General features: G+C 47.1%; 1 protein-coding gene across 3 annotated transcripts in view; it reads right to left on the reverse strand.

The window, feature by feature from the left end:
• Nucleotides 1-15,798, reverse strand: part of SPEG (striated muscle enriched protein kinase) — a 110,691-nt gene that overhangs the window by 47,944 nt on the left and 46,949 nt on the right. For all 3 annotated transcript variants that reach the window (XM_066611582.1, XM_066611584.1, XM_066611583.1), the window contains 5 exons: nucleotides 13,413-13,502; nucleotides 10,925-11,267; nucleotides 6,283-7,676; nucleotides 3,157-3,300; nucleotides 1,956-2,138 (listed from right to left, as the gene is read on the reverse strand). In XM_066611582.1, coding sequence (XP_066467679.1) covers nucleotides 1,956-2,138; nucleotides 3,157-3,300; nucleotides 6,283-7,676; nucleotides 10,925-11,267; nucleotides 13,413-13,502 — 2,154 coding nt within the window. The remainder of the gene's footprint in view (nucleotides 1-1,955; nucleotides 2,139-3,156; nucleotides 3,301-6,282; nucleotides 7,677-10,924; nucleotides 11,268-13,412; nucleotides 13,503-15,798) is intronic.

Genomic DNA, 15,798 nt, shown 5'->3' on the forward strand with positions numbered 1-15,798 from the left:
GGTCGTTGCGCGGTCAGGCAGGGGCCAGGTGCCCGCCCACCCTGCACCCCCCAGCACCCATCCGGCGAATGCCTCTATTTTGCTCCCCCCTCCTGGAATGCTTCCGAAAGGGAGGGGCTCCTGCAAAAAGGTGCCGGAACTCCGTCCCCCCGCGTTCCATTAGAAAAAAAGCCCTGCCTATAACTGATCTGATGCTTGCAAAGAACAAGTGATTAGCCAAGAACTGGGCAGTTCCAATCTTGGATGCTACAACTATCTTTTCATATTGGCAATGGCATTCCTGGCTTGTTCTCCCTGAGAGGGGCCAAGGTGACATTAGTGGCTGAGACAACTTGCCGAGTATGCATGATGGGGAGGGTCTGGAACAGATCCAGTCCTCGCTGTGGGGCCAGGGCTGGTGGATACAGCTTGTGCCTGCCATAAGAGAGTGGCGGGGTGAGCGGCTTGCTTAGTGATGCCCACTGCTACCCTTCAAGTTGCATGGAAGGGAGTGAGGGGATATTTACAACAAAATAATTGTTTTTACAGAGATAGGAAGGAGACACCTTGATTCTATTCCAGGCACCAAGAAAACTGAGAAGGTTTCTTAACCTCTAGCACAGTCCCAACCCAGCAACTACAGGTGTGTGACACACAAACTGTGTGTCCCAGGGAAAGGGATCTGTATGGCAAGGCCCAAACAATTGACAGGGAAAAATTATCCTTTGTGGATTGAAGGGGAAATCTTGGAGGCCTGTCGTTCCCTATCCCCCCCCCCCAAGTAAATCTTGGGCTAGAAATCAAGTCGCCTTATGTGTTTTTCTTACCTGATTACCCATCAACGTAAGAAACACAGGGAGAATTTTGGTTGTCCCTATTAGAGGTAAAGAGTTTGGGAGTTTACAAGTCAAGCATCCAAATGCCAATTACTTTCTAACAATGAGGGCAAGAAGGCAAAAAGGAGGGCTGTTTGTGCCCTTGGATGCCCCCTCCCTCTTCATCATCCAGATAAACATTCAAAGGGTTAATGGAAGAACAAGGTACACACACTTAGCATGACTTGACAAGGCTATTCTGCAGGCAGCACAGAGGTATTGCTCTCACACACCCCTTGTTTGGAGCCCCCCTCCAAGGAAACAGATAATAAATTGGACACCCCTCCCTGATCTATAATCCTGGAGACATCCCCCGAGGATGGGCTCTCTCTGTCGCTTAAGAATTCTGCATTTCTAAATGCCCACTTCAAGCAAAATACCCGATTTTCTTCCGAAGCAGCGTCCAATGCGATGGCAACCCTAGATGGTGGAAAAGCACATCTTGCTAACCAGAGAGAAAAGAGACGCCAGAAACCCAGCTGATGAAGCCAGCAGCATGTCCGAAACCCCCTTCCAGGCACAGTTGAGGGAGGCATCCACGCTCCAGGCCCCCAGACTAGCCCAGCCTCTCCAAGGATCACATTTCAGATCAACCCAAGAGTGACCTCATTTGCGTCGTTCAGATCATTTATTTGCATGTGTCCAGATCCTCTTCGGCAGTGCATCCAGCGACACAGGTCTCACCATGGGGGCAAGAGAGAGTGAACACTGGCAAGGAAGTCACTTTACCGTCAACTGTGTCCCCCCTCCCTAGCTGCTGCGGTTGGTGCTGGGAGCCTGGCAGTCCAAGCCCTCTCCCCCTTCTTCCACTCACTCCAGATTGCTGGCTGTTTGTCAGGCAGGCTGGCCTAAACCAAGCCTTGTAAGGTAAAGGCAGCCTCACATCTCTTTCACCATAAGCAGTAGCAGCAGCAGGAACAAGGCTGCCAAAGGTCTCCCTACTTACATGGGATCCTTAGAATCAGGGCCTAATCTGTTCCTCCTACACTTGTGTGTAGCTGTGAAAGGCCTACGCTTTAAGGCATCAGGCTGGCCTGGCCAGGATCTCTGTAGCAGCCTAGCATCTCTGGATTGCCTCCCCCTCATTCGTTATATGCTTACCTGGCCGCACACTCAAGATGGCGCTACAGCAGGCCTCGCCCACCTCATTGGTGGCACAGACTGTGTAGAGGCCAGCATCAATCATACGGGCACTCCTGACCAGCAGGGTGTGGCGTTCTCCCTCTGCTTTGATAGGGCGAGTGGTGCTGCTGCGAAATGTGATGCCATCCTTTCGCCATGACACTGTGCAGGTGGAGGACAGAGAGGGTGGAATTCAGAACAGATGAGAATACCTTGCTATCCCAGGACAGACACACACACACACACAAGCGCAAGCTGGACTTGCATCACTGTCCAAGAGTATCCGTTCCACCAGAAGGGGGTGGCCGAAATCACAGGCATTCTTTTCTCAAGTCCCTTAAAGGAGCAACCTGTGCATTTCTGTCATACCTGTGGACAGGTGTATCTTTCCCTGGGTGATTTCCCAACCCTAGCAGGGAGCCACACACATCGGAGGTGCTGTAGCAGAACTGGGGTAGAGCAGAGCAGGTGCTTCTCCTGGAAAATTACTTCCCAGTAAGGGTTGCTAAAATGTACTCAGAATTCAAACAAATACTAATGGTGTTGGGCAGAGACTGGAGGGAACCTTTGTATCAAGGTGCTGTTACCTGGTGGGGCAGAGCTCAGTGCAAATGTTGCCTATTTCTGAAGATGTATAGCTTAAAAAAATAAAATAAAAAGGGGGGGAGAGAGAGATTGCCTAATGCTTTTACAGCAACGAAAGCAACAAACAAACTTGAGGACTTTTTCTTCCCTAATCAGTTGGCAACCCTGCTGCCCCGCTCCCCCATCTCACTCTTGACTGAGTGGTAATGGTGGCACTCATGGGCAGCTGCAACTAGAATTATAGCAATTTCTCTCCACCTCCACCTGTGTTTTTTCCTAGTGTTGCCCCCAAGGCTACAAGGTCCAGAGCCATTTTTTAAAAAGCAGGCACTGTTAGTACTCAAGTGGGCAGCATAGATGCACAGAAAAAAGAAGTCCTTGGAACAGGCATATCCTTACTGTGGGAAGGAGTATTTTCTAGATCTGTATGAATGGAGACATCCTTGCGATCAAGGAGACAGCTGTAAAGGAGGAATAGTCTCCACCTGTCCTGAAGGTTGCCCTATTCCACCCTGCACCCAGTTCCCAATGTTTACCTATGTGTGCTCATCGCCCAGCATCAGCCACCCTATTATTTGGTACCCCATGCACTTGCCTTCTGGTGATGGGTTGCCGGTGATGATACATTTGAACAGCACCTCAGTTCCAGATATGACTGTGACATCCTGAATAGGGATCTCAAAGATGGGCTTCTCCAAGGGGTCCTCACCCGCCGAGATATAGGAATCATCTGAAGATTCTGGACAGAGAGAGGGAAAAAGAACAGCTGCAGGAGGAGCTGTATGAAGGAGAGTGGAAGGTCTGAAAACCACATGGAGACAAAATTTCACTCTGCTTGGGGATAATGAAGGACCAAACCATATACTGATTGTCAGCCCAATCCTAACCAACTTTCTAGTGTTGATGCAGCAGTGCCAACGGCAGTGTACTGCATTCTGGGTGGGCAGGTAAGGTTTATTTCCTTATCTCAGGGCTGTGCTGTGGCTACATCTGTGCTGGAAAGTTGATTAGGATTGGGCTGTGCATGACTGAAGCCTATATGCATATTTCTTTTAAAACATATTCCTAACAGTAAACAGCCACATAGTCAAAATGGACTGGGACCACTGTGCGGGGAGAGGGGTTTAACCCTTGGCCCTCCTACAATTCTCATCTGAATTGGGATCCTGCGAAGTGGCTATTTACATTGGAAAAAAGCAAACAGGCTGCAATTACACTGTCTATGTTCCCCTTTCACAGTAAGCTGGATGAGGGACTAGAACTAGTTCTGTTGTCTGAAGGGCTGCCCGAGAGAAAATCCTTTGATGAGCTGGTGCGTACTGCTTGCCCAAAATCATGTATCTGAAAGTCTCTCTATAGCTCTTCCAACACAAAGTGGAGTGGATTCCTCATCTGATGTTACCTAGCTGAATCCCAAAGATCAGAGGAGCCCTCTTTGCTCAGCCCATTTTGGGCTCTGCCCTTTGTTGCTAGTATTATGATCGTGGGGCTCTGGAAATTACTTCTCTTGCTGAAGGTGGGAAAATACTTGGAAGGGAATCCCACAACATCACATTGGTCAAAGTTGACACTAGGCATTCATGTGTCTACCTATCTGAACCATGACTTGGGCTGTCTGGGAACAAAGTGGGTCACTTTTTCAATTAGTAATCCAGAGACCCAATGTAACAGCCACTGGAGATGTACATTTTACTTCTATGCACTGCAGGCTTGTATATCACAGCCTCAACCCCTTTCTGTAATACAGGGAGAATAATACCAACTCACCTTTCATGGCTGGGTCAGGAATTCCTGAGGAACACATATTATGTAACTACTAGGTAAATTGACAAATAACCTGCACTGGTCCACCGAGCACAAACCATAATGACCTGTTGTGTATTTGTGCATAGCAATTTTTTTCACAAGATCTAAATGAGCCATAAGGAAATGATATTCCCTGTGAGGTATCTGTAAGCAGAGCCAACTATAAATCAATTAATTGTTGTACATGGCGCCTTGCACTTTCCAGCTGTTTTCAAGGCCCTGAGCTCCACCTAGGAAGCTGCTACATCCATTAGGCCCTGTTCATAGATTGATGTGAGTGGAGCTCTTCATTCTGTCTCTCAGACCCCTGCTGTCAAAGACACCCACTTTCGGAATCTTTTTCTTTCTCTCTCCAGCTTCCGCTAGACACAAGGAGCAGTTTGTGTCCTTTTTTAAGCAAAGCTACAAAAATCAGCCTATCACACTGAGCAATCTTCTTTTCTAATTGAATGTACTTAACATAGATTCCATACCCATTGTATTCTGATGTTTGGTCAGACACTCACTGAGCGCCACTTTTAAAATATACAGTAATCAATCTCACTTCTCCTACTCCCGCTTCCTTCCTCCTCCCTTCCATAAGAGTGAATAAGACTGGAATCCTAACCACATTTACCTGGGAGTTAGTCTCACTGACTATATTGGGGATTAGATGTGCTTGGGATTGGGCTCTAAATTTCTTATATCAAAAATGTATTTCATTGGCTAAAATACTACCTGGCCCATGAGACTTGCAAAACAGCAAACCAGTAAGAATGTGCTTTTTCTTCTTTGAGCTGAGCAGCCATCTCATGTAAACTGCCACTGTAAAAACAGTTTTGCCTGCTCTGCTTTTTTCCATCTCAGAAGTCAAGCTAGAACAGAGGCTGTGGGCAAAATGTTAGCTAGATCATTTTCTATATCCATGACACTGCCCTTTCCAGATAACTCATTTCTTTTGTCCACACAGACATTGACACGTGCATAGAAAATACACAGGAGAACATTAGAAAGAATCCTTGAGATGCTGGGGGTTTGGCTTGCCAGGCTCTCTGTTTAGATAAACATCATAGCCCCAGAGAACATAATAGATGTCCCTTCTTTTAGACATCCTATATTTCCAAGGTTGTCGGAAGTTTCTGAAAGTTCTGATCAGGTCACATTAGCTGCTAGGGGATAGTTTGCTTGTCAGAAGTCAGATTTAGCAGTACACAGTGTCAAGGGAATCTCCAGGCACAAGCCTTTTCACCCATACTAGGGGTGGGGATGAAGGGCTCTGTCAGGCAGCCAAACTCTCTTTGTCTTTTCAGAATAAGTAGCTGAAGTGCAAATGCTGTATGCCCAGGTAGGTCCAGTGCTGGCAGCTAAAAAAAGAGGTGTAGAGTGTGTAGTGCAAGTGTGTGGAGGTTTCCCAAAGCAGGAAGGGAGAATGGAATAACCGTCCCAAGCAGTTTGGCTGAGTCCGCCTTTCTCTCTTTGATTCCCATATCCTGTCAGGCACTTCCCCCTTTTTTCCAACTTCACCCCATTACAAACTCTCCTCCACTCATTCTGCTTGGGAAATTACAGCCCCCCTGCCCCCTGTTCTCGGCAGCCAAGGCCAAGTATGTGTATATGATCCTTCCAGGTCAAACTTAGATCTTAATGAGGTGGGCAGAGTTGTAAGAAAAGAAGTCAGGGGAGATTAGGGCAAGCCTTGCCCAAGAGTAAGCACTGACCATTCCCCTTGTTGAGCTCATCCAGTCCCATTTGGGCACAGTGGCTTGGGCTGAATTTCAAGGCTGTGGTCTAGATTGGGGAAAAAGGGCACTAAGGGCCTCTTTAGCGTTGTGGGAAAGTGAGTTGCATCCCCTCTGCACAAACAACAATGTGTGCTTGCCTGGCCTTGCCAGGTGCTTCCCCAGTAGTATCCTACACACTTGTCCTTATTCCATACCTGGTTCAGGTGACATTCGCCGGGTCCGGCGACCTTTGCCTCTGCTCCTTGTACTCTTCCCTTCCTGAGGCTGCAGTGCATTTTCCTTTTTCTCTGCCACTTTCCCAGACTTTCTCTCTGACTCTCTGCTTGTGCCATGGGTTCCTGCCCTGCTTCTGTCTGTGCCTGATTCTGCCTTGGCCCAGGCCAGGGAATGTCCGTCCTGGCCAGACTCTCGTTTCCAGGCATGCGAGGCCTCACTTGAACCTTTAGGCTCAAGCCTTCCTTTGGCTGCATTCACAGAGCCGCCATCCATGCCATAGGTACTCTCAAGCGGCCCAGTCTGCAACAGGTCCCTCCGTCCCAACGGGGCAGCATAGGACAGTGGGCACTGCTCCACCTTCCGCCGCAGGTCTTGTCCATTCAGCTCAATTTCCTTTGAACTTTTGTTCCGTTCTCCTGTCTGCTCAGTTGTGGCTCCACTCCTCAACAAAGGCTTTTGTATTCCCTTGGTCTCATCTCTGGATCCCACCAGGCCCACACTGGACAACACCAGCTGCTGCACACCATGTGTGTTCTCTGTAAGTGGCAAAGCCTTGAGGGGCTTGAGTTTCCGGGGTGGTGGAACCCTGGGGGCAGAAGGTTCAGTGGTGGTACGTGGAGATGGTGACCTGAACAATTCTTGTGATCGTCGCAGCTGCTGCTGGGAGACAGTGCGCTTGATGCGACCCAGTTCCTCAGTGAATTTGTGCTCAAGGTCATACACACGGCTGGAGAACCGGCCACGCTCATCCAAGGAGGCTGCCTTCTGATGGAAGGCATGGCGCCGGCAGGCCACACCTCCCAGTTCAGAACGGGTGTCTTCTTGCAGGTCCTCATGAGAGCTAGCTGACAGGAAGGGGCTGGCTTCATCCAGGCCAGGCTGATCAAAGGAGCGTGTTTTGCGTAGCGGTAGCCATGTGTGACCAGCAAAAGGGTTATCATTCTGTTCTAGACTTTTCCGCCGCTCCTCAAAGAACTTGAGCTTGTCAAAGATCTTGGAACCTGACCGTGGCAGCTTGGGGGATGGGCGAAGGACAGACACACGGCTGGAGGCCTCACTCAGTGGTGTCTGGGGCCGTGAATCTCCTGTGCCAGCCTGAGAATAGCCAGATGACTTTGGGCGCTTCAACTTCTCATCAAACTCCTCTGATGCTGTGTCTTGGAACTCAGGGGGCATCAGCAGCTTTCTGCGGGGAGCCACGGGTGGTGTGGAGCCACGGCTGGCCCCAGGTGGCTGGACTGGGCACTGTCCTGCTCGGGGGGACACTGGACGCTGGAGAGGAGGTTTCTGTGCAGGTGGGTGGAGGGTTGGTGTATTGGTTTTGTTGCTGCTGTTGGCATCATTCCTCTGATACCCACCTTGGGGGAGGCTGCTGCAGTTGGAAAAGAAGACATGAGAGCCTGAAAATGGGGAGGTGAGCAGCAAGGTGGCAAATACCTAGGAGGCAATTAATTGGGGCATGAGGACACCTACTTACAGTGGCACCTGGGTAAATGCACCAGGTAAGAGAAAGAAAAGACAAAGAGACACTTCGCTTCCTTGAGAAGGAACAACCGCATGAGTCCATCACACATCAAGACCTTTGTCCTAAGCTGAAGACCTGATGTAAGGAAAGATTTGCTTGTGACCACAGGGATTGTGTGTGTATGTTTGTTTTTGCCTTATCCTGTGGCATGACTCCTAGAACTGTTTGGCTTCTCTTCAATGCACCTGAAGACTCCACTACGGTTTGGACTGCACTGTGTGCATAGGATTTGTCATCTATGAGTGTTGATAGGTCCTGACTCTCAACAGGGGGTTGGATTAGCTGGCCTTTTGTTCTTTTCCAGCTCTGATTCAGAGATTGGTCAGCTAGGTCAATTGGTTTCTCTGTCAATGTCCAGGAAAAACAACCAGGCTTGATGGCTGGATCCACCTGTTGGCCTTGCCTTCTGAATGAGCTACACCAGAGCACCATACTAGGCCAAAGGAAGGAATCTGTAAGTCAATCAGGTTGGAGGGCAGCAGTGTCTCAGATACTGAAAGAGGTTTGCCCCCCTGGTAGTGGGAAAACATGGGGGAGGAGATAGTGCAGCCAGGAATGCAACAGAAGGGAAAGGGGAGGAGGATTCTGTAAGAAACTAGGTACACATAGTAACTGTACATATAAACAGGCATGCACACTCATCCCAACACCATTTCCTTGCAAAAAAGGGGGTGCCTGTTAGCTGCATACTTAAATACACATGCTTGTACACAAACATAGACAATTATGTATGTGTGTGCTTAGTGATGTATCATAACCTTTCCTTTACTCTTTAACAGCAGGCAGTGTGGATGATAAGCATGAGGATAAGGTAAGGAAAGCAACTTCAGGGAGGAAAAGGTGGTCGATGAGGAAGCCTCTAAGCGTCACTGACTCCCACATGGATCTTGATCTTAACATAGCTCAGCACCCACCCTCCACCAGGGTGCAGTCCACCTACTAAACTTGCTGCCTCCACAGTTCAGCATGGGATTTGCTGTCATTTTCAGAAGACAATGAAAGCTTTCAAGAAAAAAAAAACTGCTAGCGTCACATTTCCCATTATTATAGGCAAAAAGAATAAAAATGTGTGGGCACTGCCTGCAAATGGCTCAGCAGTTAGAGGGGATCTAAACGCGGCTTGGGAGGAAGCTTTTTGGCACTCTCTACACTACAGCATCTCTCCCTATGGACTCACATGTTTGCCTTCCTTCCACTCTACATTCCTTGAATGAAATTCTTATGATTGTTTATCTGGGTTAACTATAACAAATCCACACTACCTATAACCAAAGCACCACCACTGCAATAAAGATCTTGTTACAATGTTTCTGATATTCTTAACCACAGCCAGTAACCAGTCTCTCCTCCCCAACACTGAACTTTTCTAAAAACTAACAGGAACATTTCTTGACAAACTATGTCAAAGGCTTCTTACCCAAGGTTCATGCTGGTTGCCTAGCTTTTTGCCTCTTGGTTCATGAGTGGCTAAGTCTTCATAATCTCAGTGTGCATCTTTCCCCAGAAGGCCTGCTCTTATTAAAAAGGGTTCAGTGATCACATGGGAAGCCAAGAGGATTGGCTAGAAAAAAACACTAGTGTGAAGTCACTGCCCTGTAGGTCCTCTGTTTTCTTGAAAAAGAAAGATTAAGGAAGTACCTTTTGCCCTTTGCTTAAATGTGAATTGACCAGATTGCAAAATCTGCTGTTTGATCTGCCAAATGAGCAAGAGCTGCCACTTTGATGTCAGATGGTGAAGATCAGTAGCATAAGGATATTGCGTTTCTGTCTTACCTCAAAAATCCAGTGTTTTGCTCGCTAACCTTTTAATAATGTCTCTAAGAACAATACATGGTAAGTAATGCATTCTTTTCTTCTTTTTCTGTAGGTTTGTACTTGGAATCTTTTATTTCTTGGTAAGACTGCTTTTGATAAATTACTCCTTGTTTTGGCTGTGAATTCAAGGGATTTGGAACACTTAGCTGCTAGTTTAATATACTACTGTGACCTATAGTAAAAAAAAAAGGGGGGGGTTGGAGAAGGCAGAGAAGGCAAAGGAACTCTGCTTCAAGCTCTGTAGCTTAGTCTTCTCCGCTCTGTCCCCATGCCCTCAGTGTGTCTCCAGGTTTTCCTACCTGCCTGTTTAGTAATAGGTGGTCTGGTGGTAACAACCAAACTGAGGACCCCTTGAGATAAAGTTCCCTCATTCCTTCCTCTTGTATTTACTGTGATATCTGGACCCAAACGGTGTGTGTGTGTGTGTGTGTGTGTGTCAGAATCAAGTCAATCTCTGTGACAGTGATTACCCCCCAATAGATTATTTCATATCTGTCCCCTCCTTTATTCCCACCATTCTAGTGCTGGAGGAAATATGTGTTTATGTGATATGAAGATGACAATTTCCCGTTGGAAAAACATATGCAAATTAAATTAGGTCTGTCAATTTGACTCATTTATGTATGGTACAATCCTGCCAGAACCTGCTGAGTTCCATTTATTTCAGTGGGACACATGGAGCTCAGAAGGGCTTAACATTGGTTGGGTCACACCCATATTGTAGGGCCATCACTCTTAATACAGCTGTAACAAATGCACTGGTGCACCAAACCGGAGTTTGATATGTGAAGTTCCATCATTGCATGTTTGATGCAATAATACCAGTGACTGACTCTGAGGTGCCTGCTGGCATACGATCAGCTCAAGGCCAAAGAGAGAACAAACCCCAGATTCTGCTCCCTATGCAGATAGAAGAATTGCAGTCCAGATACCTACCTATGTTGACAGACTATCATCCTCATAGCAAGAAAAAGAGTGATTGTAGGAGACTGTGGAGGTAATAGGGGGAAAGATACTGCGGGGGGAGGAGCATGAGGAGAGGTAATGACAGGATAGTGTGAGTAACTTCAGGGGATTGAGAGTTTATTTGGGACTTTGGATGGTAGGTGCTATGATATCAGGATTTAGGAGTTGTGATGAGGGGGCTCAGGAGGGACTTGGTGGTGTACTGAATCAATGGCTTAGCGGTTCAGTGGGGGGTTATGACTGGGGGTAGAGGGAAATGATGGTCCCAGCACAATGGCCCCTGCACCCCAGTCCACGGCCCCACAGCTACTTACACGTGCAGGGAGAGGGCACGGCCCCGGTACAGGCTGAAGGCACTGCTGTAGGGGTCGCTCCCCAGAGACAGGCTGTCCTCGGACCCCGGGGCCACACCAATCAGCTCCGCCCGCGATGCCCGCACCAGCGGCTCCACCCCCAGGTGCCGGGCCTCGGCAGGTGCTTGCCTTGGAATGCTGGGGTGCAGGTAGGGTCCCCTCACTGTGGGGCCAGCATCTGGATCCTTCTCCAACACGGTGCTCTGACTCCCTGACCAACTGGAGTGTTCCTCTGTCTGGGACAGGCCTGGCACTGAAGTTGGAGTTGTCTTCATGGAGGCATCCACCAGCGTGTCCGACTCCCCTGCCGAAAACACAAAACCAGAGCTGTTTGAAAGAGCGGGGAACTGCCCTTCCTCTTGCACCAAGACTGTGAGTCAGGATTATGAGGTAGTGCTGGACAGAGAAGCAAGGCAGAGGGAGCAGAACCTTGAGCCTGTCCTTAGAACGGCTCATAATATTCTATGATTTTATAGAAGAAGACTAAAATATCAGTTTCTTGGAGCATGCAAAGTCATTGCATATATCATATTTAAGAGTAAGGTCATGTTCTTGGGTGCTAAGAATAAGCATTTTTCTCCCAGCTGGGGATTCATCAGCTGGAAAGGACAAAGAAGGGGGGGAAGACAAGACCTGGCTGATGGTTAAGTGATTCAACTACCAAGGTGACCAGACAGAAGGTAAATGCAATTCTATGATGTCCAAGTTCAGGCATTTGTAGCAGGAATAAGGAAAACTAAGCATTTATGTATAGCTTTATATATATAGCTTATATATATATATAGCTTAGAACTCGTGCAAGGAAAGCGCCCTACAGGTAGACCACAGCTGCGATACAAGGACATCTGCAAGAGGGATCTGAAGGCCTTAGGGATGGACCTCAACAAGTGGGAAACCCTGGCCTCTGAGCGGCCCGCTTGGAGGCAGGCTGTGCAGCATGGCCTTTCCCAGTTTGAAGAGACACTTTGCCAACAGTCTGAGGCTAAGAGGCAAAGAAGGAAGGCCCATAGCCAGGGAGACAGACCAGGGACAGACTGCACTTGCTCCCGGTGTGGAAGGGATTGTCACTCCCGGACTGGCCTTTTCAGCCACACTAGTCGCTGTGCCAGAATCACCTTTCAGAGCGCGATACCATAGTCTTTCGAGACTGAAGGTTGCCAATACAAATATATATATAACTTTTTAAAATGTGTAGCATATTCAAATGATGGTTTTGCTCGTCTTCCCAACGACCTGTAAGATAGTGCATTCCCAGAGAGAGGCTTGATCAAAGTGAGCGGAACCCAACAGGAGGAATATTCCATTTACTGCATCATGCTGTCTCTGTGCTACACACTAAACTCATTTGGGATAATTTTGCCCAGCTTAGAACATTTAATGAAAACTGAGGCCTACATGCAGATGGGCGGGGGGGGGGGAAGGGTACAGAAATCTGAAGCTCTCTACTGCCGCCCTGTGGAATTTATGACCTAAAGGTCAGTCCCTGGGAAGAAAAGATCTAAGCACCATGTAGTGAGTATATAGGCCCCAATTATTCAATCTGGCCCCCATGAAAAAGGGAACACACATCTTATATATATGTAGGTTATTCTATTTAGACCCATCAATATATGTGTCATTTTACAAAGTTACCTAAGGAGAGCCCCTTGAGGCCCCAGATCACATTAAAGGTTCTGTGTGTCGCCCAGTTCAGATTATGACCCCCTGTTAAAAATGAATTGCTGACTAGGATATGTGATCTGTAGCCCTCTTTTCCCCATTGGCCTTGTCATTCTGGGGAAAATGTTTGAAGGCCATCAAGGTAACTGCACTGCAGGGACCTGAGGTGGAGAGGCTAATTAGTCTGTGTTTTTTCAGTTTTATTTCTGTAAGTCTGAATGACCTTTATGCTTTGTCAAGCCCTTCCCTGATATAAAGTTGCCTTTTTATTAAATTAATGTTCTGTGTCAGTTAATATGTGCCCTGCTTCAAGCAGAAGATGCTGACAAGCTGGCCATGTTTCTGGGGAACTGTAATTCCCATGCTCCAACGGTAGCTGCCAGGGACAGGTATCTCAGGAGCCTGAAGCAAGAGAATGCTTAGGCCAGTGATCCAAGAGAGCTGGATAGACACCCAGGGACAAGAGTCGTCACTCTTCATACAATTTGACCACTCGCTTTTATGGTGGATGGATTGCATGAATGAGACCTACTTATGCAGACATTTGTGCATGTAGGCCCCAGATTACTTTAAAAGGGTTCCTGGACAACTGAAGTGAAAGAAAGTTCTTAAGCAGATTGCTGCTGGTCCAGACACAGGAACTGAATTATGCATGGCATACAACTTTTGCTACAGGAAACCAAGAACAAAATAGTAGGGAGTCTACAGGCTGCAGCTGTGATAGGGCAGGAGTACTGGGACATAAAGAGAAACTCCTTCAGGCTTTCCATCCTGCCTGACTTCTGCTCACCTGTAGGGGAGCTATAGGTGGTCTCATCCTGGAGCTGGCAGCCTTGGGTCACCTGTGTGCTGCTGGCATCATCTTCTCCCGTCTCCGAGTCTGAAATGAGAGAAAGAGGAGCAAAATGAGAAGGGGATCTTGCTCAACAGGGCACAGACCATAACTTCACCCTGGGTGTCCAGTTCCATTCATCACAACTTCATGGAAGAGCCACAAGCAGACTTCATGTACCTCCCAAATCCTTGGTAACATCTTGAAAATTCAACTGTTGTTAAAAAGGTACATTTCCAGCCTTCACAACCAGGCAGATAAGCTTAAAAGCCTGACAACAGTTGATTCAAGAGGCACAGGTACCGAGGCACATCATAAGAACACTGAGATTTAATCACATTGTCTTATTTTATGATTATTGGGTAAATTTTAAGGAACCAGCTGAGGTTTTTGAACATTTGGGTTAGAGAAACACCGTATTTTCAGGCGGCCCAGCTACTAGAACGCTGCATAAAACTAGTCACAGTTCTCAACATGCTAAGAAACAGTTTATGGAAAACAAAACCCCACCAACAGTCAGATTTAATATGCAGCCAGAGATTTATATTTATTTATATTTATAGCTGTCTGTTCCATCAATCCCCAAGATACTGTTGTACAACTAGGTCTCAGATTAGGAGACACTTGGGGCAAAGGTAGTATCGTTTTCAGTGTAGAGCTTTCAGTTTCCTTTAGGGCTTTCGTATTTTGCAATGTGTTCAACCATGACCGAGAGCCCACCATGTCCATGTAAAGGCCACATATGGCACACTTTATTGACTCAGATGTGTGCAAGGAAATAGGCCCTACAAAGTCCATGGTGTGCTTGCAACACAACTTTTAAGACTCAATGTCTCCATCCTCCAAAGATCTGTATATTATGCTAACGGGTTCAGAGGCAAACACAGATCACAGCTGCTTATGTGTAAGGACACCGGGACTGCTCCTTCTCCCCTGCAAAACTGTGTTACATCAGAGAAGGAAAAGGAGAGAATGCTTTCCTCCTGAAATCACCTACCCCCTCATTATTTTCATCCCTGCAGAGTGTCTGTTCTGTGTTTGCATAATAAACACGGGTCCAGAACATGGTCAGCTAAAAAAGCAGTTTAAGGAAAGGTTTCTTTGAGGAAGTAATCAAAACAGAAGGGAGATATATATCTATCTACATGGGGATAGAAAGGGAATATATAAGGGATAGATATGGTGATTTATATCTTTGGAGGGGTAAAAAGCAGCTTGATGGCAGCTATCCCAAACTGAAAAAAAAACAGCCAGCAAAGGAAGTGTTAAGCACTCCTCATCTGTTCTTCCTCCATTCCCCATTGTGGCCTCCTGCAACTGCTTTTTCAAACAAAAAGTAAGTCCTTGGAAAGTTACAAATGATTAAAGGCAACTGTAGTTTGCCCCTTGCTCAACTGTGATGTCGAGGTTCTTGCAATGGTGTCATTACGGATTGCCCCTCTAGCATTGCCTATAGGCTAGGCAAGGAAGGACCATTGCTCACTCTGTGAGACGGACAAGATAAAAATGTGACAAATCTTTGGGAGCTGAAAGACCATTCGAGGTGGAGTGAGCCATAGACCCTCAGAGCCCATCCTTTCCAGTAGGTCAGGTGTAAAACTGGCAGTTCATTTTTGCTGGCAGCTGCAGCTCTTCACCTTCCACAGAAACCTTTACTCCAGAGCTGAGAAAAGCAACAAAAAAGTCTCAGATAATGCAAGGAGACAGGTGACAAGCAGGGTGAGAGAAAATTGCTCAGCAGGTTGCGGAAAGGTCAATGACACAGCTATGCAAGGAGAATTGCAGTCAGTTCAAAGTGAGACCCGCACATATCATCATGTCTGTGGGGGGTGGAGGGAAAGTGATTTTGAGTAGAACAACAGCTAGGAAAGAAAGTGTTAAACAGCTTCTGTTTTCCATACTGCTCCTCCTTGAAAGCCAATTGAAGCTTTTTAAAAACTATAAATAGCACACTGGGTGGGGGAGCAGTTGCAATATTAACCACAATGGAGGCTATGGACTAAAGCCCCCTTCCCCATTTCACATCATTTTGCACAGTTCCTTTAAGGGCTATTGGTAAACAAGGAAAACGGTTAAACTAAGGGTCAAAGCACACTTCTGTGTGCATATCAAATCCCCAGAGGATGCTTTCAATCAATACAATATCAGAAGGGAAAAAATCCCTACAGCAGTGTAGTTTGGCTCACACTGTCCGACTCTGTGGGCAATAGAGCCACCAGTGCTAACAAGTGAGTTTTGCAAGGAAACTGAAAGTCATTTCTGTCATGAACTGGTGCTGGGAAATGCTGATAGCTGTGGGCACAGGAAGCTCATATACAGTAAAGAAGTATTTCTCTCCCATCCA

This window comes from Tiliqua scincoides, chromosome 1 (genome assembly GCF_035046505.1).
Source record: "Tiliqua scincoides isolate rTilSci1 chromosome 1, rTilSci1.hap2, whole genome shotgun sequence".
NCBI classification, from domain to species: Eukaryota; Metazoa; Chordata; class Lepidosauria; order Squamata; family Scincidae; genus Tiliqua; species Tiliqua scincoides.